Genomic DNA, 27,880 nt, shown 5'->3' with positions numbered 1-27,880 from the left:
TGACGAAAATCATAAATTGTATGGTCCTCAGCGTGAGAACCTCAAATCCCATTCTTAGAGGTTAAAATGGCAAACACAGAAATGTTTTGCTCAGCTGTATTTAAGGTTTCCTTTTATTTCTTAACTTTCTTTCCTATGTTTCTTTATTCGTATTTCCCAATCATAAAGTCTGCGCAATTAAGCATATTGTGGCGTGCCGCCTAGGAGTCCGAATATCTGAGTCACAGCAGGCGTCCATTGGTAGGCAACGGTTCAGTATCCACGGTTCTATATCGTTGTGGGGGTGACAATGAAACAGGTTCACGCGACAACGCATATATAACAGACGTTACCACGCAAGTGAGAAACCAGAACTAGTGAACTTGCCGCGGCAACGAATACACTAGCTACCGGCGGAAAGAACACGTGAAACGGAGCTCTTGAAGAAAGTGTCTTCTAGTCTGTCCGACGGTAGAATATGAGAGATCAGACCAGACCAGAGCGGAAGACAGAACAGAGACGAACGGTGCAGAGCTGAGTGCAGAAGAAACCAGCTCAGCTAAGAGCCAGATGGGGATACACTAGCCAGGTTGCATCGCCTGGAAGACGTGATTTCAGAGTGATTGCAATTGTAAACAACGTATCCAATAAACAGCTTCATCTAATCCGGAACCCATTAATTTCTTATCGCCTTACCAGGAGACGTGACAATATCCTGAAGACGAACAGGGAGCTACTGATTAAACTTTAAGTGTTCTTTACCTCAGCACTACATTATGATGAGCAGTGAGTTTTACGCTATGGCAGCCTTTATCCCCATATATGTTGTTCCCAATATTGACACAATGGCGCCCTAACTGTCCAGTTAGTACTTCTTCATTTTATCGGTAAGTTATTGTATGTAAACAGGCAATGAATTGACATTAGAGCCCACTGAGTCTTCTTCATCCGATGGTTTAAAGTGCAACTGCGTCTGGAGGAGACGCAAGTCTGCAGACTGCGTTTTGAAGGTCATCCGGGCCTGTAAGAGGCCACTGTAAAACGAACGCTTCATAGATTTACTAGAAAATATTTCGAATAAACCGCTCCCTTTTGCAAAACATATTGCATGAACCACTTGTACCAGTTTACATCACATGATGCGTGAAACGTATTTCGCATATTTCCATATATTCACGTTCTCACGTTATTTATATTAATTTATGGTTTATTTATCGACGCTGTAAGTGGCTCAGATCATAGCTTCGAATTATATGATGCTCAGTGAGTAATGAATTGGAAAGAATATAAAAAGAAGCGATCGTCTCTGACTTTGAGATTCTACCCCGGCATTGGCCTGGAGGATCTAAGAAAACCCATGAACCGCCCCAGTTTAGATAGCTGGTCGCAGGACCGAGATTTGAACCCGTGACCTCCGAATTAACCAATCTATCTATCAATTTCTCTACAGCCCTTTGTTGGACCTTGGCAGCTTTTTCAGTTTCTTAATCGTAAAACAGTCATCAGGACCCCTTGGTCGGGGGATCAGCCCGTCCCAATGCTGCTACCTACACACAGAACAACATCAACATAGAATAAACGCACACAGATATCCATATCTTGAATGGTGTTCGAGCCCACGATCCAACCGTTCGGGCAGCGAAAACAGTTCATGGGCACTGTGATCAGCGTTTAGCTCAATATACCGACCTAAACTCAAGTAGGCCTAGTGAATTTAACAAATGTGCTCGCAAACAGACCGGATAGATTCCAGCATATCCTGGATGGTCACTGCCTAACGATCAAAAGGCCGGCCACGTTGGCCGAGCGGTCTAAGGCATGCACTGTTTTCACTCGCTCGGAAGCCGGGATCGTGGGTTCGAATCCCACACAAGACATGGATGTTTGGTATGTATGTGTGTTTATTCTGTGTTTGTGTTTCCTTGTGTTTAGGCAGAGGCCTTGCGACGGGCTGATCACTCGTCCAAGGAGCCCTACCGTCTGTAAAATATTCATGAAACTGAAAATCAGAGGCCAGGGCCCAAGGGGACTCTAGAGCCAGTGAAAAAAAAAATCCTGTCCTAGTAAAGCAACGATTCTCGCTTATAAGAATATACTCACTCGTTCTTTATGCATAGAATTCGTGTGACGTGAAGTGTACGTATGAAAATAAGTGAACTGCCAATGGAACCTGATAATATGCATTGGTTCGATTGCTGGCTTGCACGCAGGACCCGTGCACAACCATTCATGTAGACTTACCCACTTTGTGCTGTTAATCTCTCTGGCAACTGTTCACAGCGCTACTGTCACGTACGTATATTTTGGACATAAATATAGGTTACATACGTAAGCCAGATACTGAATCTACATTTCTAAACTCTAACAATCTATACAAATGGCACAGTTATTAAAATTTTTAAAGCTATCCATCGTCCTGTTTATATTTAAAACAGCGTTTAGGAGACTGAATTCTGAACTCAGCTAGAAATAGGAACTAATTCTGTCGATTAGGCCTAACTTAATAGGCATTTTTCTCTGAAGACAGAAGCAGAGTCTAATCTCCGGAAAGTTTTAAATAAAAAATGACGACAAAAAATTCCCAAACGTCACTAATCGTATTTATATAATGTGGCGTGCCGCCAGGAACCCGAAATGGTTGCGGAGATCAGGGTTGATTTCCTAGGCAACGAGCGATGTTCCCGCTGCATCGCTACTACCGGAGTGCATCCTTTGCTGTACAGCGGCTAAGAACCTAGCAGTGGAGTTTCCACCGTTACACACGAACTGTTGAGGCAACGTTTCGATAGCAGCGAGTGGAATGAGCCATTCGACATAGTATTCCATATAGAGTCCGCGTGGAGGTTATAAAAGTCCAGCGCTGAAGAGACGAGTCAGATTTGAGTTTAGAGTTCGTAATATAGCTCCGACTAGAGCAGAAGCCCCCGTGCGTCCGACAAAGGGAACAGAAGACTTCACCGAGATTAGCGGTGCAAGAAGTAACTGTACCATTGCCGTAAGAAACGTCTAACGATGTTATAAGTGAATGATAATTGTACTTTGAAGTGTAAAAGAGATCGTACAATAAACGTATTAGCCAAATCCGAGAGCCGCGTGAATTTTCTTGTCGCGCTACTTAGGCAATACGCGACAGAACATCGTAACCAACTTCTAGATCCCCTTTAATATAAATTAAAGTTATGCAAACGAATATTACAGTTGCTCCGTCATTAATGATAACAGTGTCAAAAGATATGTGACTTCAGGATTCAAAGCCACGGTCTTAGGAAAGATATACAGGTGGCGACACTCTTCCTGAACTCCAACGAAACAAACGAAGTTACTAGCTAAACTCTGTAGCGTTAGAAGTATATATTTAGAACATTAACTCAGAACTCATCCCTGGATTCAATACTGAGCAATTCAGTCAAAACCACGTTTCTGAAACATATTTTTTTTTTACTTGGCACTACAGCCCCAGTGGGCCTAGGCCTACCTCCATGAACTTCTCCGTTCACTTCGGTTTTTCTAGATCTTACACATTCGGTAGGACTCCTTGGGCGGGTGATCAGCTCGTCGCAAGGCCTCTACCTGTACACAAACACAGAAAAACGCACACACACANCTATCATTATTATTATTATTATTATTATTATTATTATTGTTATATCATTAATTTATTAGGTGAATGCTGCAGAGTATTTATGTTGCTATGTTTGTAACTACTGGCTCAGAAACAATATTTCATCGCGTAGTGCTGTATGTAGTTACACCTTTGTTTATGATCTACAGCACATAAAAATTCATATTCCCAGTTCCAGTGCTTCATTCGCTCTAATCAAACCGAACGCAAATGAAAATGTTCACATGGTCATGCTACAGAAAAAAATAAAAAATAGAAGTTTTATATTTTTTGAAAACCCATTGCCAGCATCTTCATATCGAAAAACTTAATAAAAGTGTTGCTAGCGTCACTTCAGACCGCCTCTGTGGTCTAGAGGTCAGAGTTCCTCATTACAGATCCAGAGGTGCCGGGTTCGATTCCCGGCGCTACCAGATTTTCTGGGAAGTAGAGGGTCTGGAACGGGATCCACTCAGCCTCGTGATGATAATTCATGACTCATGAGTTACTTGTACGGAAAAGTAGAGGCTCCGGTCTAGAAAACCCGATATTAACGGCCGTGGGGATCCGTTGCGATGACCACGCGACACCCTCTATATGCTAAAGTTGGCACTAACTTCACCTACAAACCGCGGTCGCTCCGTCAGTATAGTCCGCTTACGGACTACAGGCCACGGATTTTGATTTTTTGTTTTGTTTTAGCGTCACTTCAAAAGTTCGAGCGTCCGCCATATTCTTTTCACTGATTGTAAAAGGTAAAGTTGTCCCTATGCTTAAATAATTAAGCACTACGCCATGAAGGCGTATGGGAGAGTGGATGTAAGGATCCACTTGTTCTTGACCTCTACACTAGTCAGCTTCACGCCCCGGCCGCTTTACCCCCGGGGAAAGGGCCCCTGGTACCCATTGGATAGGAGGCTGGGTGGGTCTTAGAGCCGGTCTGGACGACGTGGAGAAAATTCTTGACCCTACCGGGACTAAAACTCCGATTCCTCGGTCGTTCAGCCCGTAACCAGTCACTATACCGACTGAGCTATCCCGGCATGATATTAAAAAGGTTGACGTCGGAATGGTCTCAAACTTCATAATATTTATTCCAAGTTCATAGAAAACCAATCGACTGGCTGACAATTTGAAAAGAAAAAACCCACACAGATGACATGGCGGTCTCGCTCCTACGTCTGCCTTACGAAACGAGGGCAGTTGAATTACGTACGTACGAGGAATATTAATTCGCAGACTCCTCAGCAGATTCCTAGCCCATTCATGAGATTCTGGGTTCTCACTGCAGTGTGCATTAAGCTTACGGTCTTCTGGAATGTGATACCGTGTAATTTGGTAAAAGGTAAAGCTATTCCTATAACAAGCCGTGGAGCCCCATAGGGTTGTGAGACGTCGAGGCTCCCACATTTTCTCTAAACAATTGACTCATAGATGGCGGTGAGGTTGTCAGCCTTACGCCCCGGCCGTCCTTTACCCCCCAGGAAGATTCCTGATACTCATTTCTGTTAGAGGCTGAGTTGACCTAAGGGCCATAGTGCGGCTGGAAGGATTAGGTAAATTGAAACCGGTTTAATTTGGTACATATATGTAAACATTATGGAGGCAGAAGTTCCTCCGAAACGTTGCTACCTATCTATGTATCAAACTACATAGTGTCACATCTGAGAAGACGGTGATCTGTTAGAAACCGTATAAATTCAGACAGCCTGCATGCATGTCGTGGGGAAGAGTGAGTTTGTTCCAGTGGGTGCCCTAACACGAGCTTTGATCTCAGCAAGTGGACACGGTAGGCGAGCTCTGGTTCACTTCCAGGCTCGTGCACTGCTACCTTCTGCGCCAAGTGCGTGCCATATTGCAACAGATAAGTACAAACGGAAGCTCGCTCAGTGGACCTGCGAGTTCTCATGAAACATAGCTCCTTCTGCTCCATGTTCTTCATCTTTACTGACACCGCAACCCTGTGTGGGTCTTGGTCTCCTCCAAGGTTTCATAACAGTTAATTTCTCCCGGGTGGGGTCGTTAGCCTCACGATCCAAAGTGGAGGAATAGGGACTGTACTTCCTCTGACATATACCCTTCGAACTATCTGGTATCGATGGCCCTATTATTATTATTATTATTATTATTATTATTATTATTATTATTATTATTATTATTATTATCCTTAGCGGGGTGAGACTGAGTCCACTTGGTACCCTGGCCATTACTGATCTAATGGTGCTACTAGGAGCTTACACTCCAGCCAGCATAGCTCTGGGTCACTGGGACGCATGAACTTCTCCACGATAATGCGGTAGTCCTGGAGGGGGAATGAAACGAAGCAGGAGTTGGGAAACGAGTATCACCTAATAAATCACTGCTTTGTCTCCTGGTTGGTTACTCAGTGGTACAAAATCCTCTAGTATCTGATGGCTGTTCAACTGATCAGTAACTTCTCTCCCCGAGCTCACAGTCAGCATCTGGAAAACATATTGTATCCTCAAGAAGCAAAGTTTCAAGTGTAGGCCCACTTTCCCAAGCGCGCTCTACTCTTCATTTGTTACTATTTAACGCTAGCGGCCTCCGTAGTCTAGGGGTAACGTTCCCACCTCATGACTCAAGGTACGCGGGTTCAAACCCGGCGGAGATCGTGGAATTTATAAGGGCGGAAAAATTCAGGGAACAAGTCTTCCGGGAGGGACTTTAAGCTGTGTGTCCCGTGTCGTAGATTTACGGCACGTAAAAGATCCTCATGTCTCTAGGAGACCTCTGAGCAAAATTAGGCAATGTTTTCCGGTAGATGGGGAAGTATCGGGAATCACTGCCAGCTTCGCTGGCTGAACGGGGCTGATAGCGAGCACCAGTACGTGGAGGGTATGGCGACTGGTAGAATATCAAAGGGGGACGTACAATAGACTATTAGTCGCGGTGCATGGAGAAACCCACCCCCTCCAATAATAATAATAATAATAATATTTAACGCTACTTTGTACAACAACGATTCGTTATAACGTTCTTTATTCTGAGACCAATGTTTACGACAAAATGAAATAGCAGTCTCACGACGTGACGCCACAGCAGGAAGTGTAGTCCCGGTCAAGATAGTAACACTGAATAATGAGGGCTCTGCTGATGATGCTAAGGTAAAGGAAAAGTTTTCCCTGTGCTTAACTAATTAAGCACTATATCATGAAGGTGTATGGGGGAGCGGATGTATAGATCCACGTTTGACCTCGGCATTAGCTGGAGGTGAGTGGTCAGCTTCGCGCCCCTGCCGCTTTACCCCCGAGGAAAGAGCTCCCGATACTCATTGGAGAGGAGGCTGGGTGGGCCCCAGAGGCGGTCCGAACGACGTGGAGAAAAGAAAATTCTTTACCCTTCCAGCCCGTAGCCAGTCGCTATCCCAGCTCGAGAAGATGATGGTTCTGCTGTGAAAATATGTTAATCACACGCAAGCATATTTCGTGAATACGAACAGTGATTCCTTGGATGTCGTTAACTGAAAACGACACGAATTTTGAATGCAGCATTAAAATGAAGACAAGGGGGTTTGGGTATAGTATCTGTTTCAAAATATTTCGTTTGGGGAGGAGGGGATAGGAGGCTGGACCGTTCTGGACAACGCAGAAGAGAGAAGATTCTTGATTCTGTCAGTATTCGAAATCCGAACCCTCGTCATCAAGCCCATACCCACTGCACTATCCCGGCTCCGCTTAGGCTTATACGATTTCTTATTATCGTTCCAAAATATAACATTGCCGCATTCTCGAAAGTTACGTTCTCTCTCTTTAGGCTGTCTGTATTTTGATTTTGTTCTGTTGTTGCTAAGACACGAAGGGACATATTGCCTACTTAGTTTACGTCGTATTGAATTGTACATCAGCGTCGTTCCTAATTTCCAGTAGATTTTCTGTGCCTTTCTTTGTGACATTTAGCGTTTCGACCAAGAAATTGACATCAACATAAACCGGAATTTGAGGCATTCTGCTCCTTTCCAGCCCCCCTCAATATCCACGGCAGAGACCAACTGTCATAGACTCAGAGCCAAAAAGGCCGAATCCATTATGCCTAAATGTCATTGAAAGAGGCCAAATTAGAATGGGATGTAGAGCAGAGTATAGCCTACAGCATGAACTCGCTCTCCCATGAAATTTAGGTCTATTAGACACGACTAAACCGTTCTAGAAAACCGAGATTAACGGCTCTGGGGATCCGTTGCGCTGACCACGCGACACCATCTATCCGCTAAATCTGGCACTAACTTCGCCGACAAGCGGCGATCGCTCGGTCGGTATAGTTCGCTTGTTGACTACAGGCCACGGAGATACGACTAAGAATAGTTTATAATAAATGTATTTATAGAAGGAAGATTCCGGTATAGAAAACAGAATCATTTGTGACGTCATGACTAAACTGCTTCAACCGCTCAAAGCACAGTACTTACTACATGTACCATCTACATTAGCATTAAGATATTTTTCCCACAAAATATATTTAAAAATTTCATATAATTCTCAGAATAAACAGGAATTATTTCCGAGAACAGCATTAACCCGCCACTCTTTGTATTTGAAGCAGGAGCTCAAATACAAAATAACTCATCACTTAGACGATTGTTGGACATTAAATGATACACAGACATAGAAACAGCTGTCTGTGAACCCGCCAATCTTAATATCGTGCCGGTTAAATAAAATGCCTCAACTTTAATCCAAACCAGTGCTATAGGAGTCGAAACACAATTGAATATGAAAGATATATTTCTCGCTTATATAAATTCAGTAAGATTCGGGATAGCTCAGTCAGTTACTGGCAGGATTACAACAGTTTGATTCTAGGTATGGTCAGAAACGGTCTAAACCTCCTCTCAACTTCACTCATCCACCTACCCAGTTGGTACCGCAGACAGAGCGGCCTGGGCATGAAACTTATTACACGACAGTTAAGAAATCTTCAGCACTATGCTTGATTCCTATATACCATATATGTCATCATTTGGATAATGGTTTTAATTAGTCACTTTTTTTTTTTCAATGGCTCTTCGAGCCCATTCTGGGCCCTGGCCTCTTATTCAGTTCCGTAATCATTTTTCACAGACGGTCACGGTAGCCGAGCGGTCTAAGGCATGGACTGCCTTCGCTCGCTTGAAAACCGGGATCGTTGGTTCGAATCCCACGCAGGGCATGGATGTTCAGTTTGTGTGTGTGCGTTTTTCTGTGTTTGTGTACAGGTAGAGGCCTTGCGACGAGCTGATCACCCGCCCAAGGAGTCCTACCGAATGTGTGAGATCTAGAAAAACCGAAGTGAACGGAGAAGTTCATGGAGGTAGGCCTAGGCAAACTGGGGCTGTAGCGCCAAGGAAAAAAATCATTTTTCACAGACGGTAGGACTCCTTGAACGAGTAATAAGCCGGTCGGAAGGCCTCTACCTAAACACAGGACAACATAGACACAGAATAAACGCATACACACACCAGACATCCATGTCTTGAGTGGGATTCGAACCCAATATCCCAGCGTCCGACCGAGCGAAGACAGTTCATGCCTTAGACCGCGCGGTTATTGTGACCGGCTAATTAAGCACTTTACTTTGAAGAAAACTGATTTAATAGATTCAAAACGTAGCCAATACTCCTCGAAACCTCATCCGTTATATATGAAATCCTCTATGTATATTGACCTCATTTGAAGTGACACAGTTACATAAATTAATGTTCTGACCTTCTGCAGCTGCTACTGTAATATAAGGCCCAGACCAACAAGTGAGTACATGGCCTGCCACCTTCGCTTTACCTCCAGACATGCAGTAAAAGCTGTTTCCTTCAACTTATATTCTCGTGTTCATTATATTTCTCCTTTAGGATATTCAGGCATATGCCGACGTGGCGAAGAAATATTTTAGAATTATACTACAGTATCAACTCAACAATCATTTAATGGGCGTTCAGAGCAAAGGAATTTTGCAGAAGAGCGACGGGTCCCAGCACGCGCATCGGCAGTCACAGTGTGACACACGTGCAAGTTATCAGCAGTGTGCGCCAAAGTCACACGTCAAAGCATAGTCGACCCAGGGACAAAGATTACAGAAATTGTTAGTTAGATCCCAATTTTTTCCTGAAAGCAATCTCAAGGCTGCAAATAATAAAAATACGCACTACTTAATCAGTTGTATTTGCTTACACCATAACGCTGCAATTTCTACCGTTAGCGTTTGACAACAGTGAAGGCCACAACGACATTTTCCGGAAAGATATATCACATTACATGTATATCGAAGTCAGTGGAACTTCTATCGAAAAGAAACTGGAATTAATTCAATTAAATTCTTATTTACTTACAGGCAATCTTAACAGACCAAAGGCCAATTGCAAAGTGAGCATCAGTAAAGAAAAGAAACAAAACACAATCGAAATGCAACAACTAGGAAATTTATATAATTTAATAATAATAATAATAATTCCATTAACACAAATCAAAGTTATCATTAAGAAGTAAAAAGTAAAATATATACATTAAATTGAATAATATTAATAAATGATTACAAAAACCTTGACTAGTATAAAACATGTCAGCAAGGAACAATTTAATTTTTAAATATATCAATATATAATATAAATTCAACCGAATTCTTTATTTACGTGATAATAATAATGATGATAATAATTCAATTAAAATAAATCAAAGTTATCGTTAAGAAGTAATAAAAGTAAAATGCGTACATTCAAATTGAATAACATTTGTATGTAAACAAGGGAAAACCATGGCTAGTATAAAACATGACAGCAAGAAACAATTTTAAAATATCGATATATATATAATATTAATTGAATCTAATTATTGACTTACGTGAATAATGGTAATAGTACGAGTAACAAAAATAAGCATGCGGGAAATGTGATCAGAGCGCTGAAGGAAGGAGATCACGGGGAAAGCGTAGAAGTGAACGGTGAGATGGTGTTAAAATGGCTCTTAGAGAAGCAGCGTATACTGGCGTGGGTTTCATTTATACTTGAGATGCTAACAGACGCTCAGACACACTGAACTCCTAGTCTCTTATGGAACCTTGAGGTATATTGTCATGTTCGCTCAAGAGCCCAATGACCAAACGTCACGGTCGAAGAGTATTTGTATTCGGGAGATCCCTGGTTCAAATCTCAGATCAGGAAAAACTATTCTGACGTCCTTTATGGTTTCCTAAATCAGGAATACATTAATATACTTAGATGATCTTCATTGTTCGAAGCGCTAAGGCTACTTTTCTCGTTGCTAAATTGTTATTTCTCTTTTCGAACGCAATATTTTAATTAAAGCACAGTATTGTTCCGAGCAGGTTGCTGCAACAGCAGTGCTCTATATTTGTAATTGGAGGTTACTTGGTTCGATTCTCGACCGGGTTATATGATATCGTCAGTGAGATATGAAGAACTTCTTGAGTTTCTCGAGGCGAATAAATATAGCATGTCCCTCTCTTTCGAAATCCTTGCGGTCTCCTGTCTGTTCCCGTTTAGTGCAACAGACCTACGAGAAACAGTGAGGTTATGAATATTGAAGATCAATCATGAAATCTTCATATTCACGATCCCCGCAATGGAGTGTGGGTTTGTCAGTATCTGGACTCTGTAGCATCGAATAGTAGAAATAATGATGAATGATGTGTAAATTACGAAATATATCCGGAAAGTAAAGATACAAACTTCAGAAAATGTTTGTAAAGAATTTTCTTTGGAGGGATTCGCTTGTAGCACTTTCACAACACACCTTTATTTACTTTTTAACGTAGTCACCGTAGATCGCAATGCACTTATTGAGCCTGGGAAAGTTTTTTTATTCCAGCGTCATATAAATCTCCAGTCAAGGAAACCGACATTAACGTCCGTGGGGATCCGTTGCGCTGAACACGTGACACCCTCTATCCGAAAAAGTTGGCACTAACTTCGACGACACGCGCCGGTCACTCGGTCGGTATAGTTCGCTTGCGGCCAACAGGCCACGGAGTCGTAGAAATTTCCCGCATACTCTTTTAGACATGGAGAACAGTTCTTGACACTTCTGGACATTGCTGATGAAGTTCATCGATGGTTAGACATCTGTCAGCACGAATGTTTTCATCAATTCTTTGGATGATTTCATCAGTGACAACGGATGGCCTTCCATCATGAACATCACTTCTTTCTGCCTCAAGTTCACGACAGCATTTTGCCAAGTTTTGCCTGTTCATAACATCTTCGCTGTAAACAGAAATAAATTGGCGATGAATTTCAGCAGCAGTTTCTCCTTTCACAAATTACTGCGCGAACCTCACATTTGGCGGGATTTTGAATCAACACGGCCATTCTAAACACAAACTGCGAGCACAACGTTGCCGTGATTGTGGCCGGAGAACTCAGCCCTGCCATCCGGTTCCTATCTCACACGGCAGCACTGCCATTTCCGGGGAAAAAAAATCTTGCATTTTTATTGGACTTGTATCTTTAATTTCCGGATATCTCTCGTATTTGAAAGTATCAATTTACCTAACCCTTCCAGCCGCACTATGACCCTGGAGTAGATCCAGCCTCTAACAGAAATGAGTACCAGGGATCTTCCTTAGGGTCAAGGGCTGACAACCTCACTGCCATCTGTGAACCGATTTTCTAGAGAAAATGTGAGAGCCTCGACGTCTTACAACCCTATGGGCCACCACTCTCTTACAGGGATAACTTTACCTTTACGTGATCGTGTCCAGATGGGCGTTGTATCATGACATTTACCCGGCAGGAGTGAAGAAAACACGAGAACCTGTCAGGATATCCGGTATTCTGGCCCAGATACGAATGTGTACCTCCCGACTACAAGTCTAGAGCATTGCTGATAAGCTAGCCTGCATGTTTATTTAACGACGATATTTTGTTAGTTTGTTGAGGTCCAGACTTACCTAACTGCTGCAACCTAAAATGAATGATGCAGAAAGAACCAATTGTGATCTATTTCAAGGCAGTTACCATCGCAACATTTTCCTCGACGGGGGGAGAATAACGCAGTAAAATCGAAGCCAAGACCACCAGTCTGCGGACTCGGAGATGAACCTGTGATCTCCGGGCTGTAAAGCAGGAATTTCGGTGAATTATATGATTTTATGCTCATAGCAACTCCACACCCATACGCCCAATAAAGTTTTATGTATTTTAGGATATAACGTCATGTAGTCCTTGAAAGTCAACAGACGTTTCGGAGGAAGTCACCTCCATCTTGGTTCATATGTTGGATTCTTGTTTGGCTTATTTTTCGATGGAGGTGACATATTCTTCCGAAACGTCCGTTGACATTCAACGGACTATACAGCATTTTACCACCACCATGTCGTGGCTCTCACATTTTCTAGACAATCGGCTCACAGATGGCGGCGAGGTTGTCAGCCTTACGCCGCGACCGCCCGTTACCCCCAAGGAATATTCCTGGTACTCATTTCTGTTAGAGGCTGAGCCGACCACAGGGCCATAGTGCGACTGGAAGGATTAGAGCAATCGAAAAATCAAATTTCCTCATCGGGAATCGATACCGCGACCTTATGGCTTGTAGCATAGTGCCTCAACCAACTACGCTACCGCGTGCCCCTACAATCTTTATGGGCAAACTAAAATAAGTGTTGACTCCATCCTGCAGAGGCCTTCTGCGAAGATACACTTCCTAGTGGAGTTTCCAGTCATATCAACAATCCTGTTTACTTCCTAGTAGGGTCTACTATAGAGGTTAATAATGTCATTAGGCATACATATAAATCAAGAAATGATAAAATTGTTTTGTTTCTGAATACAATTGATATTAACAGGTGAATAGTGAGTAGTGTGCTTATACAGATCTGTACATCTTATTGATTCATGGAAATGCGAATTCAAACAGTCGTATAAGCATTGTCATGTGATTGAGTGTGACTATAGACGGGATTTATTTATTTATTACACACTTACACTTTTGCTACTCGTAACTACAAGTAACTATAGCTCTATTGACAATTTGCACATTCTACAATTCACTACAGCACGTATGAGTGCATGAGCTTAGGGTTAGGGCAAACCAAGGAAACTGACAACCACAACGCAACCACAATTTCCGAGATAAATCGCCGATTTCAAGCAGGCAACTGGTTTCAAAATTAGCAGGCACACACTGAGGAAACTTCCGTTTGATTAGTTGCTCGCATCGGCTTAAGTGGGTAGGTTCGTCCCACGTAATGCATGACTGTATTTTCTTTTTAATTTCGTACACCTACCTTCTGCAATGGAAGATAATAATTCTGATCCTGTCATAATGTGGCGGAAGTTGGACCGGTTGAGACGGTGTGAGAAGAGAGGACGACCATAAGGGAAATTTATTTTAATCAGAAAATAACAGGTCCACATGCAATACGAAATTTTGACATACAGTGCAACAATTTTAGCAAGATGCAAGACGTACTTATATATAGCCTAACCATATAGTGCGGAAGACGGGTGACTATAATGAGTTGCATTTAAGACGGAAATATATGTGAAATAAATAATATATTAATGCAACAGGATGTTGAAATACAATATTAGGAAAAGGAAACGTTGATGCATCCTTTCTTCTATGGCAATTTAAACATAGGCGCTTATATTGTTTCGAAAAGAGTTAACCTGATTCCAGACTCCTTCATTTCATGAGAAATTCTTTCCCAAGCCAAATTTATTTTGTCCTGCCTAGCATAGTATGGGTGGCATTTGTCACATATACCAGGTCTTACTCAGTTCACTGTACAAAAACAAAATTACCAGCTTCGTCAACCTTTCGTGACATCTTAAGAAACAGATGAATCACTGAAGCGCGTTACAGAACAGGGGACACGAGGAAACCACGCGGCAACGCAATTATGAGAAGACTGATATGCTCCATTATCTGGAAGTTGAGTCTCCCATTCCTTTCACGAGTTGCGTTGCCGTTTCCTCAATTTGCGCTTCTCTATTCAGTAACACGTGTTCAATTCAGACTGCTAATTCTCGCAAATTGCAGTTTCGTTGTGGTTAACAGTTTCCTAGTCTGCAGTATCTTCACCGGTTGTCGCTCGGCAACCGCTTGTAATGCCGTAGCTTTCTCAGCTTCCGTGTTCAGGTCCTTACTGGCCGACGACTGCCTCACAATTCCTGCTCTTCTAACTGCCGTCTCAAGACACTCTCGTGCAGCACGGATCGCATAGAAAACACTTCTCCCAACAGTTCTATTGTTGCGTCACGTAGCTATCGCAGTTATTACATTGTTCAGTGTTACGAGTCTGTTGCGGCCATTACCTAGCAGCGGTTTCTTGTACAGCCAGCTGATTATCTCGCGGTCGTTACCTAGCAACGAGTCTACATGCCACAGTATAATTCCATCGTGTTACCTACATAGATCTATCAAATGCCCACGCGGGTTACTTTGTTGATTAGAGTTCTCGACCCAGTTTTATATGACTGAGCTAAGTATATGGACATCTTCTATATGCGTGTTTTTAAAGAAAAGAAACCTCGTAAATCTTCAGGATAAATACGTGTAGTAACTACGTCTCACATGTTCGCATCCAAATCTCGTCTTTATTCGCAGAACAGACATGATACACGTACACCCAGGCAACTGACAGTGTCCAGCCTACTATGAGAATTTATATAACGAATCGCTCAAACCATAAATAAATGAATTAATTAAATGCTGCCAATTTTTTCGAGCGTATGAACGCTTGTCATCTGTTCCACTAGGCTTCATTACCTTCTTTACACGCATTAGCTTCTTGTTGCCAACCCATTCTTAAGAGACACGACTAACCACTGCGTCCAAAGCCTCCTGTTTCTTTTATCGTGTTTCTACATCTTATTTACAGACATCTGGTAGGACTTCCTGGACGGGGGATCGGCCCAGCATACTCCTTTCTACCGGCACACGACATCTACACACAAACTACGGACAGACATACAGGAGTGCCCCAGTTGGGATTCGAATCTACGATACCATTATTTGGGCAGAAGACAGTACAAACCTTACAATACGCGACCACCGTGATCGGATCATGTTGCCATCCTCTTGAGAAGCTAATAGTTGCTCAGATAGTCAATAATTCCTCTTACTAGCACACTGGTTCGTCTTGGCTTCATAAAGGAATGTGTTTACATGCAACTATCGATATCTCGAACAATTCTCTGAAGCAGTTCGCGATAGCAGACAATCTCTGCAGGTTAGACCTCACAGCTATGTCTCGGCTAGCTCAGCAGTAAATCTCAGACAGCAGGGCCCAGTACGACATCCTGAAAGCGTCTGCTCCACAGAACTATCGATTATCCAATAGGATTCCTGGTTTATTGGTTCGTAGAATATTTAGTGACGTTGTGCTAAATGTAGATGCTTCTTCGCCGAGTGAGAAGGTGAAGTGATAAGGTGCGCTGAACTGACTGGCAAGGAAACAGCCGTAACTAACTTCGAGGAATAATTACGATCAGAATAAGGAGCTCTGACTTGAGTAGACGCCTGCGGAAAGTTGCTGTAAGACTGTCAGGCAATCTATTTGAAGGCACGATTAATTATTTAATGGTTGGTCTGTCGATTGATGTGTTAAGAAAGAAGATCTAATACAATTCAGTTTCGAACTAGAGAAAATACAGTTTAGGTTAAAATAATAAGCCTTTGAAGGTCTGTGACAGCGGTTGTTGGTTATAAGAGTATGTACGAACCCAACTGAGAAGAATTATTTCCCACTTTTTTACGTGTGATAACGAAAGGCTTCCGAAACGCCGTATAATTTTAAAAACTACAAATAAAATGGACAATGTACAACATAATTTTATAGTTACACTTAAAATAAGCTATATATTTGAAGAGTACTGTATTGTGAAATGTGTAGCTCTGTAGAAATTCACCGACGTTTCGGTACGATGTACTGCCACAAAAGTCAAAGATATGCTAAGAAACGCATGAATAAGAAGCTAATTCTGTTCACACCTGTGAGAACCTCAGATTTAACACCGTGTTCATGTACGCATATATTTAATATAATTTATTGCAGTTTTTAATAATGGTTTTTTTTAATTATGCGCCATGGAGCCTGTCTCCATAATGGGTTTATTTATTCGCAACACTCAGAGTCAATAGTTCGTAAATTATTAATTAACGAACAAAGCATAGGTTCAGTCTACTTGTGTGAAGGACGTACGTGATAGTTGCTCACCAGCTCCGGAAATTTCTTGTTATTATGGAGCCAGGGTATTCACTGGAATTACCACACGATTCATGAACAGGATTTGACCAAACTTTTGCAATAACATTGCGTTTCTTCCACTTCTGCCCTTTCCAAGTTTCCTTAACATCACCCCACTAAGAGAAATGCCCATAAAAGTAAAGCTATCCCTGTACAGGCCGTGGAGGTCCATAGGGTTGTGAGATGCTGAGGTTCCCACATTTTCTAGACAATCGGTTTATAGATGGTGGTAAGGTTGTCAGCCTTACGCGCCGGCCGTGCTTTATTCCCCAGGAAAATTATTTAATTAATTCCTGGTACTCATTTCTGTTAGAGGCTGAGTCGATCCCAGGACCATAGTGCGGCTGAAAGGATTAGGTCAATTGAAAAAAAATCCAATGACCTCATCGGGACTTGAACCCACGACCTTCCGGCTTGTAGCATAGTGCCTCAACCAACTACGTTACCGCGTGGCCCGCTAAGAGAAATACCTATAGCCTGTGGCTTTTCTTACAGAAGCGATGCCTCGGTCATTCCTCATCAAGACGCTACGTACAGTAGAGTCATCACCGCCCGCTGCGCCGCCTCCAAACTACAGTCCCCCGCCTTCCCAGCCGCCCCGGTCACCACGCAGTACTTCCGCATCGCCGCCCCGGTGCTGCGTCGACAGGCATAGCAGTGCCTTCTCCCTTGTGTCACCCCGCGAAACCAGGATAAAGGAAGCGGCCGCAACAGTCAGAGGTAAGGAAACTTCACCTTCGTCCCCAGTTTACCATAGCAGCTCCCTCACTTTGTCTTCTAGTTGCGTTCGCATTCCCGTGGATGATACGATTCGAGAAGGAATTCTCCGAGTGTGGTTACCGTATTGCCTCCAGCAGCCGATCACAGTGGCCGCGCGGTCTAAGGCATGAATTGTCTTCGCTCGCTCGAACACTGACATCGTGGGTTCAAAACCCACTCAAGGCACGGATGTTTGCATTCATTCTGTGTTTGTGTGTAGGTCGCGGCTTTGCGACGCGCTGATCCCCGTCCAAGGAGTTCTGCCGAATATCTAAGACAAAGGAGCTAAAGTGAACCAAATATTTCTCGGATGCCGTATGCTCCAACAGAGACAGATAAATAGACTCTTCAAAGAGTTCATTATTTCAGTAGAAAGTCGTCATTGTGCCTATGAAGAGAAGGGAAAAAACCGTTGACCGAATTATATTGCACTCAACTTTTTTTTTTGTATAATGCTCCATTAAAATACGACTTTGAAGCGTATATTAACAAATTATACATATTTAGTTCTGCAACACTCGTCTGTGGATAAGCATCCATTCCTGCTCCTCCTCTTGAAATGCATCATCCCGTGCTGCTGTATCAGTAAATTTGCTTTTACTTTCTCCGTTTATTTACGCCATTTTCTTGTAGGTCACTTGAGGAACATGGGTATTAGCATGGCATTTGTAGTCCTACCGAACACGCCCCAAAAGAGCGCTCTTAGAAACTTATTATGATTGATTTAATGTATAAACATATCGAACCTACAGTGTGAGAGTATTATGTAGAAATCTGTTATGCTCGTTGTAGGGGGAAGGAGAGGCTGTCTGACGTCATATTCCTGGAATCATAAATCTAAGTCACATAATAAAAACTGGTGTCCTCCGGCCTCTATAAACTCCGAATTCAGACTTTTCCCACTCTACCTCATTGAAATAGCTATAATAGTATGACTCATATGCCCATTGCTATGCAACGGCTCGGCAAAAACATTCCCGAAGTTACGCTCTCAGCAATAGAATGACATCCCTTGTTAGGTAACGGACCATTAAACATGCATTCTTGACAACAGAAGACGGTGTTTTCCATGGGGTCCGTGCCCAGGAATTATAAGAAGGCACAGGAGAATTAAAGGAGTACGAGGGAGTACAACGCAGTAGTACAGTTCAGTTTATCTGGAAGTGAGAATAGTTCCAGTGGAGTCTCCAGTCGGAAGAAGATGACAGTGTCAGATTTGTGAACTGCTGTAACCAGTTGTATAAGGGTCCAATAAATTCAATCATCAAATTCAAAACCCCTTCTTATTAGTCACGCAAACCCCTTATACGTGGCAATAGATAACTTGATCAAGGCGACATTAGAACTTGCACATCCGAAGATTTAATTTATTGATCATCTGAGAGTCATCTAAACGTCTAAATCGCTATTTCTTTTAGCGTAACAGACGTCACTGTATACGCTGTCTTGAAGATCTTCTAGTTAATCAACTGGTCAAGAATTGTGAAACATGCGGACATACAGACAACACTAGCCCTAGAGGCCTATGCATTTATTTTATGTACACCGTGTAAATAATGAACAAAAATTAAATACCAGAGAGGAAACGGCGTGCAGCCGTGCTATGGAGGGCCAAGAAAGAAGGAACGCGACGCTACTTCGTCGTCATGATTTTATTCCTTTGCATTTCTGTTAGAGGCTGTGTCGACCCCAGGGCCATAGTGCGGCTGGAAGGATTAAGTAAATTGAAAAATCCAATGATCGCATCGGGAATTGAACCTGCGACCTTCTGGCTTGTCCAAATGATGACCTTAAGGCATCGTTTGTAATCCTGTTTTCTCTCGGCGCTGAAGAAATCGTAAACGATCGCATTCAACCTTCCTCATGTTATTTCTCAAAATTTAAAGCGAACGGCAACATATTACCCCCGCGTAATAGAACATTTTCAGTTATGTATGTAATGGCATATAGAACACCATCCAGCAATGTGACTGGATTCAGCAGGAACTCCATTTTGAACTCCAACATCGTAATGCAGCATTAATTATGTAGCATGGAACATAAACACGAGTAGCACAAGGTTCAGAGCCATTTTCACAAGCCGCGTAAATCTACATAGGCTTATTAGTTGGTGACTCCGTAACTAACATTCGGGTATCATTTTCGGCATATCTGTTTATGCAGAACAATAACTCGACTCCCACTGAACAATTTCAGACGAAATTTGGTTCATATGATCTACACGAGGAATGCGCATAGGATATTGGTGGGAATGCCTGAAGGAAAGAGACCACAGGGAAGACCAAGGCGTAGGTGTGTGGATAATATTAGAATGGATCTTAGAGAGATAGGATGCGATGGGATGGATTGGATAGATCTGGCTAAGGATAAGGACCAGTGGAGGGCTCTTGTGAATACGGTAATGAACCTTCGGGTTCCATAAAATACTGGGAAATTCTTGAGTTGCTGCAGAATTGGCGGCTCCCCATATTAGAATGGGTCTTAGAGAGATAGAATGGGATGGGATGGAACCCAGGGACCAGTGAAGGGCTCTTGTCAACACGATAATGAACCTTCGGGTTCCATAAAATACTGGGAAATTCTTGAGTTGCTGCAGAATTGGCGGCTCCTCGAGAAGGGCTCAGCTCCATGCGTAAGTAAGTAAGTAAGTAAGTAAATAAGTAAGAAAGTAATGATCTACACTAAAACTCGTAGAATGAAATTTCATTTTAGCTGCGTCGGCGCTGTGAAAACACGAATATGAAAATTCTACCGCCACCACTTTCAGTTCCCAATTTGTCTCGTTATGATAAACTTATCAAAGGAGACTGTAGCATATAAGACAAATTTAGTCCATTTTTAACAGTACTCTCGTGTGTGTTTCAACGCTCCAGCAAAAACCAGTAAGATTCATACACGTGTATAAGTATGTAGGGGAACAGATCAATATTTGAAGTAACATGTCAGCCCACCTGACACAAATCACGGCCTGCTAAACAAGATGCGGGAAGAAGATAAGTCACGCAGCCACAAAAGGCCTACATATTGTATGTACGTCATATTCTAACATCGAAATTTTTAGTTTATAGGCCCACACCAAAGAACTCTGTTGTTTATGCTGGAACTCATATCGTCAGCTTTTAATTGTAACTGAATGTTTTGGTACCCCAAAACGTATGGCCATTTTGAAATTGAACCCCACAAATATCTTAAAGTATTTTTAAAATACTGTGTCCCATAGACCCATTGCTAGACAACGGCTTGGTAAACACATCCCGCTGCAATGAATATGAAACCATAGACGATATCCATTGCTAGGCATTGAATAAGTTTTCTGTGTGATAGGACCCGAGGCTCTATAACGAGAAGCCAACAATAACTGACAGTTCAGTTGGAGCAGTAGTGTGGTCAGAAGTCGAGAGTGTCCAGTAGAAGATAGTGATTTGTGAAATGTTGTAACAAGTTATATAAAGGTTCAATAAATTCGATCATCAAATCCAAAACCCGTTTTATAAGTCACGCAAATCACTAATATGTGACAATAGGTATATCCAAATATTACGTCGTGAAATGATGTGCAACTAAAATCACTTTTAGATTATAGACTTCTGGATTACGATATTTTGTAGTATTATAGGTGGTTACCAACCTTTCGGAGGAAACTGATGCCTCGATCTTCAGGGTGGAATTGAAGGTGGGGACAAACCGTTCCTCCGAAGTGTAGTTAACCTCTTACATGAACCATAAGACGAGCAAACCAAATCTTCACGGCCTCAGCGAACTCGAAATCTCAAGATTAACTTCAGATGAACTGCATGTTACTATTTTGATAAAGCAATCGCTCGGTAACGGTTGATGTGTCGAATATGGCAGGCAGTGTTCTATGGTATGATGCTGATTCACAACAAATCACGACACGTGAGATAGAATAGGATTCCTTCCGAGCTTGCGTAGTAGGCTACTCTCGCGCTAGCTCTAGTAATTCGAGCATGCTACATGGTGCTTAAAATGTGGTCAGTAGAACAGAAACTACAGAGAAACGAGATGAATTTTAAAATTGGATTTATAATTGTGTTCCTTGTCATAGAAATGTCTTCTTAACGTCATACAAGTGATTGACTGTTATGGTAATCGTTATTAACTTCATAATAATTTTATCAAAATATACCAAATGTACAAATGACAATAGATAATTTTATTTCTTTTAAAATAGCTTATAAGATAAAATGTCAAAAACGTAATTTGTGTTCCGCGTTACAAAATATTATGTTATCAAATTCATCTCTTTGAAATCTGTATTCAAATAGGCCTTTAATGTAACATCCTCAGTGTATTGTGTTATCATGAATATATTCATACATGTCTGAAACATAATATTGTTCGAAATTATACTTTAACAACGTATTTACAATATATAAATTTGATTTTAAAATTCATTTAAAGTACTCCCGTATTTCTAACATCTTAAGTAGACCATAATATCTCGGTGTTTTTGTTATTAGCATTCAGTTCCAACGATTTCATTTGTGTGTTACATGTAGACCCTTTCTTTCCCCTGAATCTTTACTTGTGTTGTTTCTGTACTGATTATGTTTGTTGTATGAACTTTGCTTTATCTGGACACGTTGTGAATTGTCTTTTAACTATGTAAGATTTGAGGCTTTCACGGCGGTGACTATGAAGAAAGCAGTCTTCTGGGATTTGGCACCGTGTATATGTGGTGTTAACCGACGTTTCGGAGGAACGTATCGCCTCCATCTTCAGGGTAGAAGAAAAAATATAAGAAATATGCAAGCGAAGAGACCGTGAGAACCGGTAAAAGCACATATACACGGTGCCAAATCCCAGAAGACTGCTTTCTGTCTTTTAACTGTTTCACAAGAACTGTCAGTAAAGCGATAATTAATTATGAATATATTCGTAGTATACTATAAGCATTTCATTTGCACTATAAAATTAATTTGCTGAAAGATAATAACAACGGAAACATTACAGTTGTACTTACAATTTTATGCTGTTTATTACTGTGCTGTGTCTATAAAGTGCTTCATAAAACTCTGAAAGGAATGCCGAAGCCTTCCTATTACAGTATTTTTAGTTTACCTGGTCAAATAATCGATTGAAGAATGTCGTTATTTTGGCTTTCATTTCCATCCTGTTTCTTAAATATACATTCTAGCAGTTGCATAGTATTTACACAAGGAAAATCAGGTTACGTATGTAGTCTCTTCAAACATAGTTTATAGTAATGAACGTCCAAAATCTTACGACGTATACGGTGTAAAACTCCGAACACAGATTCGTTCCAAACAAATTCGAATTTAAATTCCAGAAATGAAAATATACACAAACTCACAGGTTACAGCGAATTATATCGGTTGGCAAACTAAAGTTATAGGAAATATTCAGAAATTACTGAAAAAAAAAAAACAAGATTTATATATTCGTAGTTCCTCACGTAGGCAACCCTGCAGGACTGATTAAGGGAACATAAGATACTCACCACAGAAACACAAAACATCGGTATAGAGGCATTGAAGATATCTTCATGCACGACTGCCCTCGGAAACGCACTCGAATATTGCACGGTCTAAATACAGGACAGTTATGAAATCCGTCCAATCGGGGAAGCCGCTTTCGACAAAACTGGCATTTCAATTTGAGCTCTTTGTGCGCATACTGTAATTTGTCTGGCGGTACCAACTGTGCAGTAACATTTTGGGACATGCTCTTTGTGAATTACTGACATTTAATCAACATCTCACAACCCTATGGTCCCCCACGGCCTGTTACAGGGATACCTTTACTTTTACATCAGTGTTCACACTTATAGTTACTTATGCCTGTGAAACCTGGGTATTGAAAGAAAGTGAAATCAATAAATTACTGGTTTTTTGAGAGGAAAATTTTAAGAAAAATGTTTGGTCCAAGTAAAGAAAATGATAGCTGGCGAATTAAAACAAAGAATTAAAATCAGTTAATCAACTATAAAAATATAATCAATTATGCGTGCACAAAGACTCTGTCTTGGCCACGCAGAGCGAATGCGAAACAACAGATCAGTCAAAAACCTGTACACATTGAAACCATTAGGTACAAGGCCAGTGGGTAGACCGAAAATACGATGGGAGGAAGATGTTAAAGCTGACATTAAGAAGATGAAGGTATCAAGTTGGAAGATAACAATCCAGGACAGGACCAAGTGGAAAGGTGTGAATGAGAAGGCCAGAAATCTACGTGAGTTGTAGCGTCAGAACAGAAGAAGTCTTGAGTAAAATTGCTTATTGGAAACTGTTCCTATAACTAGGTCCCACGTCATGAAGATGTATGGAAGCGAGGGGTCACCAGTATCCATTGAATATGTGGATGAATGAGCATCAAGACTGGGTTAGCAAGAGAACAGTCACTGCTCCTGGAGAGTACTGAACCCCGGACCTCAAGTTCATATCAGGTTCCTTTACTAACCGAGCTATCTCTCATGGACAGACCTTAGAATGCCTAGAGACAACAGATGAATTTCATATTTAAGGGCTGAATATGGAAGTCCTACTCAGTTTACTGCAGGAAAAATAAAACCAACTTCCCAATTTGGGAATTTAAGTAAGTTTTACACAAAATTAAGAAAATATCTTAGATAGTACATGAGTAACGTAACAATTTCGGCGGGTACGTCCGCTAATTGAGATTAGCTCTTTCTAAGGGGCAGTAGGTTGTCTTCTCCCCACTCATCTGAGGAGGGAAACAGATCCAATTTCCGAAACGTCGTTTTTTCTATTTTTTAGAATACGCGACGATGGAAAAGGTTCAAAAACCCAGTAATTTTGTACGTTCTCGCTTATTTAATTTTTTTATGAAATCCCAAGACATAAGGAAAATGCATAAAAGTTTGTTTTAATTTTCCGTAGAACTTTGAATCAATTTTGCGAGTTACACTTGCTATGAGCGCAGAAGTAGATATTCATGTAAAGCGTTTGTTAGTAACGTCGGACTCTGATAAGAACTTTAATGTGCCCCAAAATTTAAGCAAGGCTCTCCAACATCAAATTTCACGAAAATTAGTTCAATATTTCTTAACATTTGATTGCAAGCCCTCCAACAACAGTAGAGAAACCTACGTAGAAATTATACCAGTATAGGGCCATCAAATATTTTAGATAAAGTTAAACGTGAAGAAAGCAGTCTTTTGTGATTTTAATATGTTAGAGAATCGTCTGTAATTCTTACAGCCGGAAGGTTTTGTTTCCGTAATGAACGGAAGACCTGTATTCTCCATTGCGCCTGAACCTTCCCTTCTTGTCGCGACCTTGTGAACCTTTTCACCTGCCGAATACCCTTCTGCACGTTTCTAGATCAGAGATAAGTTATCCGTTTTCACGTAACATCGTGTGTCTGACAATGGCTTCGTATATTAATGTGACCCACCGCTGACAACTTGTACAGTTTTGGCTGTCGTTTTGCTTCTTTGTGTCACTGATACAACAACGGGCAGAACTGTAAACAGAAAATGAACACGAAGAATAATAATCCTGGTACGTTAATGGGTGTGGACGTTTACGAACATCCTGCCTTCATCGTCGCCGTCGAAGAATAAGGGCGGCCGCACACCAACTGCGTCAAGACAAGCATCAAGATATGAGACAAATGACGCAGTCTTGCTTCATTCGTGATTCCTCAGCATCATGACTCAGACCGGTGTGCGGCGGTTTTCATAATCTCATTTGTTTCAACTGTGCTCCTTCCTTTGCGTCATGTCGCAGACATTGTGTCTTGACTGTTACATGTCTTCACACATGTCGGTATGCGGCCTACCTAAGTCAAGCAAAGAGCAAGCATAGAACTGCTACCTACACACTCAACCTCATACAGAACAAAACCGAGGCTAAACCTAACAACAATATTCAGTTTAAATATGTAGGGGCCAACTATATTCGTAGAAAACAGGTGGGACAAGCCAGGCGTAAGCTCTCCCACCCTGAATTTTTGGAACAAAAGTCAAAACCAAAAACAAAAAGAATTATACCGAAAGTTAAAATAATTTTTAAATGTGCCGCCGCCACTGTTTCAACTTTAAGTTGATTCGTAAACAAATTCCTTAACTGTGTAAATGTCACTTTGCAAGCAAACATTCTGCCCCCCCCCGGAAAGCGTCCTGACGGAGTCCATGGTTATAATTCCTTTAACTTCATAATGCATAAACAACTCCGTGGCTTAAGTCCGCAAGCGAACTATACCGACCGAGCAACCGCCGCTTGTCGGCAAAGTTAGTGCCAACTTTAGCGGATAGAGGATGTCGCGTGGTCGGCGCAACGGATTCCCACAGCCGTTAATTTCGGTTTTCTAGGCCGGAGCTGCTATTTCCTTGAAATAGCTCAATTATCCCCCCTGGAATGGACCCCGTTCCAGTCCACTACTTCTCAGAAAATCTGGTAGCGCCGGGGATCGAACCCGGACCTCTGGATCTGACCAATGACCACTAGACCTTCATAATACCTGTACATGCTGAGTCTAAATGTTTCTGACGAATGTGTGTAACAATAAACGTTGCTGAAGAATGCCGTCTTCTGGGATGTGGCTCCGTGTAAACATAGTATAAACCGACGTTTCGGACGAACGTATCAGCTCCATCTTCAGGGTAGAAGAAAAAAGAAAAAAAAACGTGAGCGGGGAATCAGCGTGAGCATGTGTCTGCAGACTAGTCGGTTTATACATCTACACGGCGCGACATCCCAGAAGACGGCTTTTTTCATAGTCACCGCCGTGAAAACCTGAAATCTTGCAATAAATATTTTTGTTATCTTGAACACTGTCCATCGTCTCGTAAGGTAAATTTGTCTCTGTGTTTAAATAATTATGATCTACGTCATGAAGACGTATGGGGGACTGGAGGTATAGTTTCATCATTCTTGATCTCGGCAACAGATGGAGGTGAGTAATCACATTCACGCCACGGCCGCTTTACCTCCGAGGAAGGAGCCCCCGATAGCCATAGGATTGGAGGCTGGCTGAGCACCAGAGCCGATATGGACACCGTGGAATAGAAAGAAATCTCTTGTCCCTACCGGGAATCGAGCCCCGACAGTCCAGTTTGTAGGACTTTCGAAAACTGTATCTGTTTCTGTCACCAGAAGTAGGGAGGGGGGGTTACTGCTCAGTCAAGCTTGTTAAAAACAGCTCCTCTCGATCACTAGACAGCAAAAGAAGTTCTAAGTAGAGTAAACTGGACAATCCGGGCTAAAATGAGTAGTAGCACCCGATAACGGAAATAGATCTACTTTTCAAAACGCTGTGCCTGAAGAAACTTCAGACGATCGACAATGTCCAAAATGATAGTAATTTTTATTAGAAATTTATTTCTGCGTTTTAATGAAATGGATTCAAGCCAGAAATATAGAACTGAACATGTATGACAAGTCCATTAGGAAAGCCAATAAATAAATTATGCTTCAATTAAAATAAAAGGCAGGGAGCAAACTATCTCTGCTGTTAATGAAGCGCCATATTGTGGAGACGTGTGGGAAAATAAAGACGCACGTGTAATTCTGCGTATTCTTAACCTCAGCACCAGATCCGTTTCGAAGTCCGGTCCTTTTATTTCTGGGGAGAAAGACCCATCAGTACCCCAGAGTCGATTTCGACGACTCGGGGAAGTGAATAACTTTTGCCCTTATAGAGAATCGAAGTCAGGTCATCTAGCCAGTTAGTACGAAATGAACTTACTGTCTGCTCCTAATACCTAAACATTCAGTTTATTATTTTAAATTATACTTGAATACATTTTTTATGAATTACTACCCATTCCCTACTATGGCATGCAATAGTTTTCCGAAGGAAGAATATATCTTTGATTGAAATAAAATTTTGTTTATTCAAGACGACAATCAGTCACTTCGACAATATTACCACTGCTCTGCAGTACACAGATCTATGGTAATCATAATGTCATTTATTTCACGAACCTCAATAAATCGAACTATTTCATGTCTACCAACATAGGCACTAACACCCACATCCTATCAGAGGGGCACACTTGGTATGGGTATACAGGGTGTTTCACGATTTTAGGCCATAACTGCAGGAGGTGATTTCCTAGGTCTTTGTGATCAAAAAAGTTAATATAAACATGTGTCCGATTTTGGACGGTTACGGAGTTATGACCGTTTTCTCATTCCCGTACACGCCCTCGTGTGAACCGCGTCTATCATCTGACGGGTCGCTATTTTTAGCCAGCTACAGACAGAGCGTTCTCGTTATCTCGACACTTGAGAGCTACCTAAGGCGGGGCGGGTTGGTATTTCCGGCGTTGTTCAGAACCGAGTGGCAGCGTGTGTTGCGGCCGGCGGTGGCATTTTCGAAAATCAGCTTTAA

General features: G+C 41.8%; 1 protein-coding gene across 1 annotated transcript in view; it reads left to right on the top strand.

Moving 5' to 3' along the window:
- LOC111867847 (zinc finger protein Gfi-1b-like) overlaps window positions 1–27,880 on the top strand; it is a 98,496-nt gene that overhangs the window by 10,116 nt on the left and 60,500 nt on the right. Inside the window, exon 2 of the mRNA XM_023858042.2 lies at window positions 17,273–17,497. Coding sequence (XP_023713810.1) covers window positions 17,273–17,497 — 225 coding nt within the window. The remainder of the gene's footprint in view (window positions 1–17,272; window positions 17,498–27,880) is intronic.

This window comes from Cryptotermes secundus, unplaced genomic scaffold (assembly GCF_002891405.2).
Source record: "Cryptotermes secundus unplaced genomic scaffold, Csec_1.0 scaffold2543, whole genome shotgun sequence".
Taxonomy (NCBI): domain Eukaryota; kingdom Metazoa; phylum Arthropoda; class Insecta; order Blattodea; family Kalotermitidae; genus Cryptotermes; species Cryptotermes secundus.
This window is presented reverse-complemented; position numbering and strand designations above follow the sequence as displayed.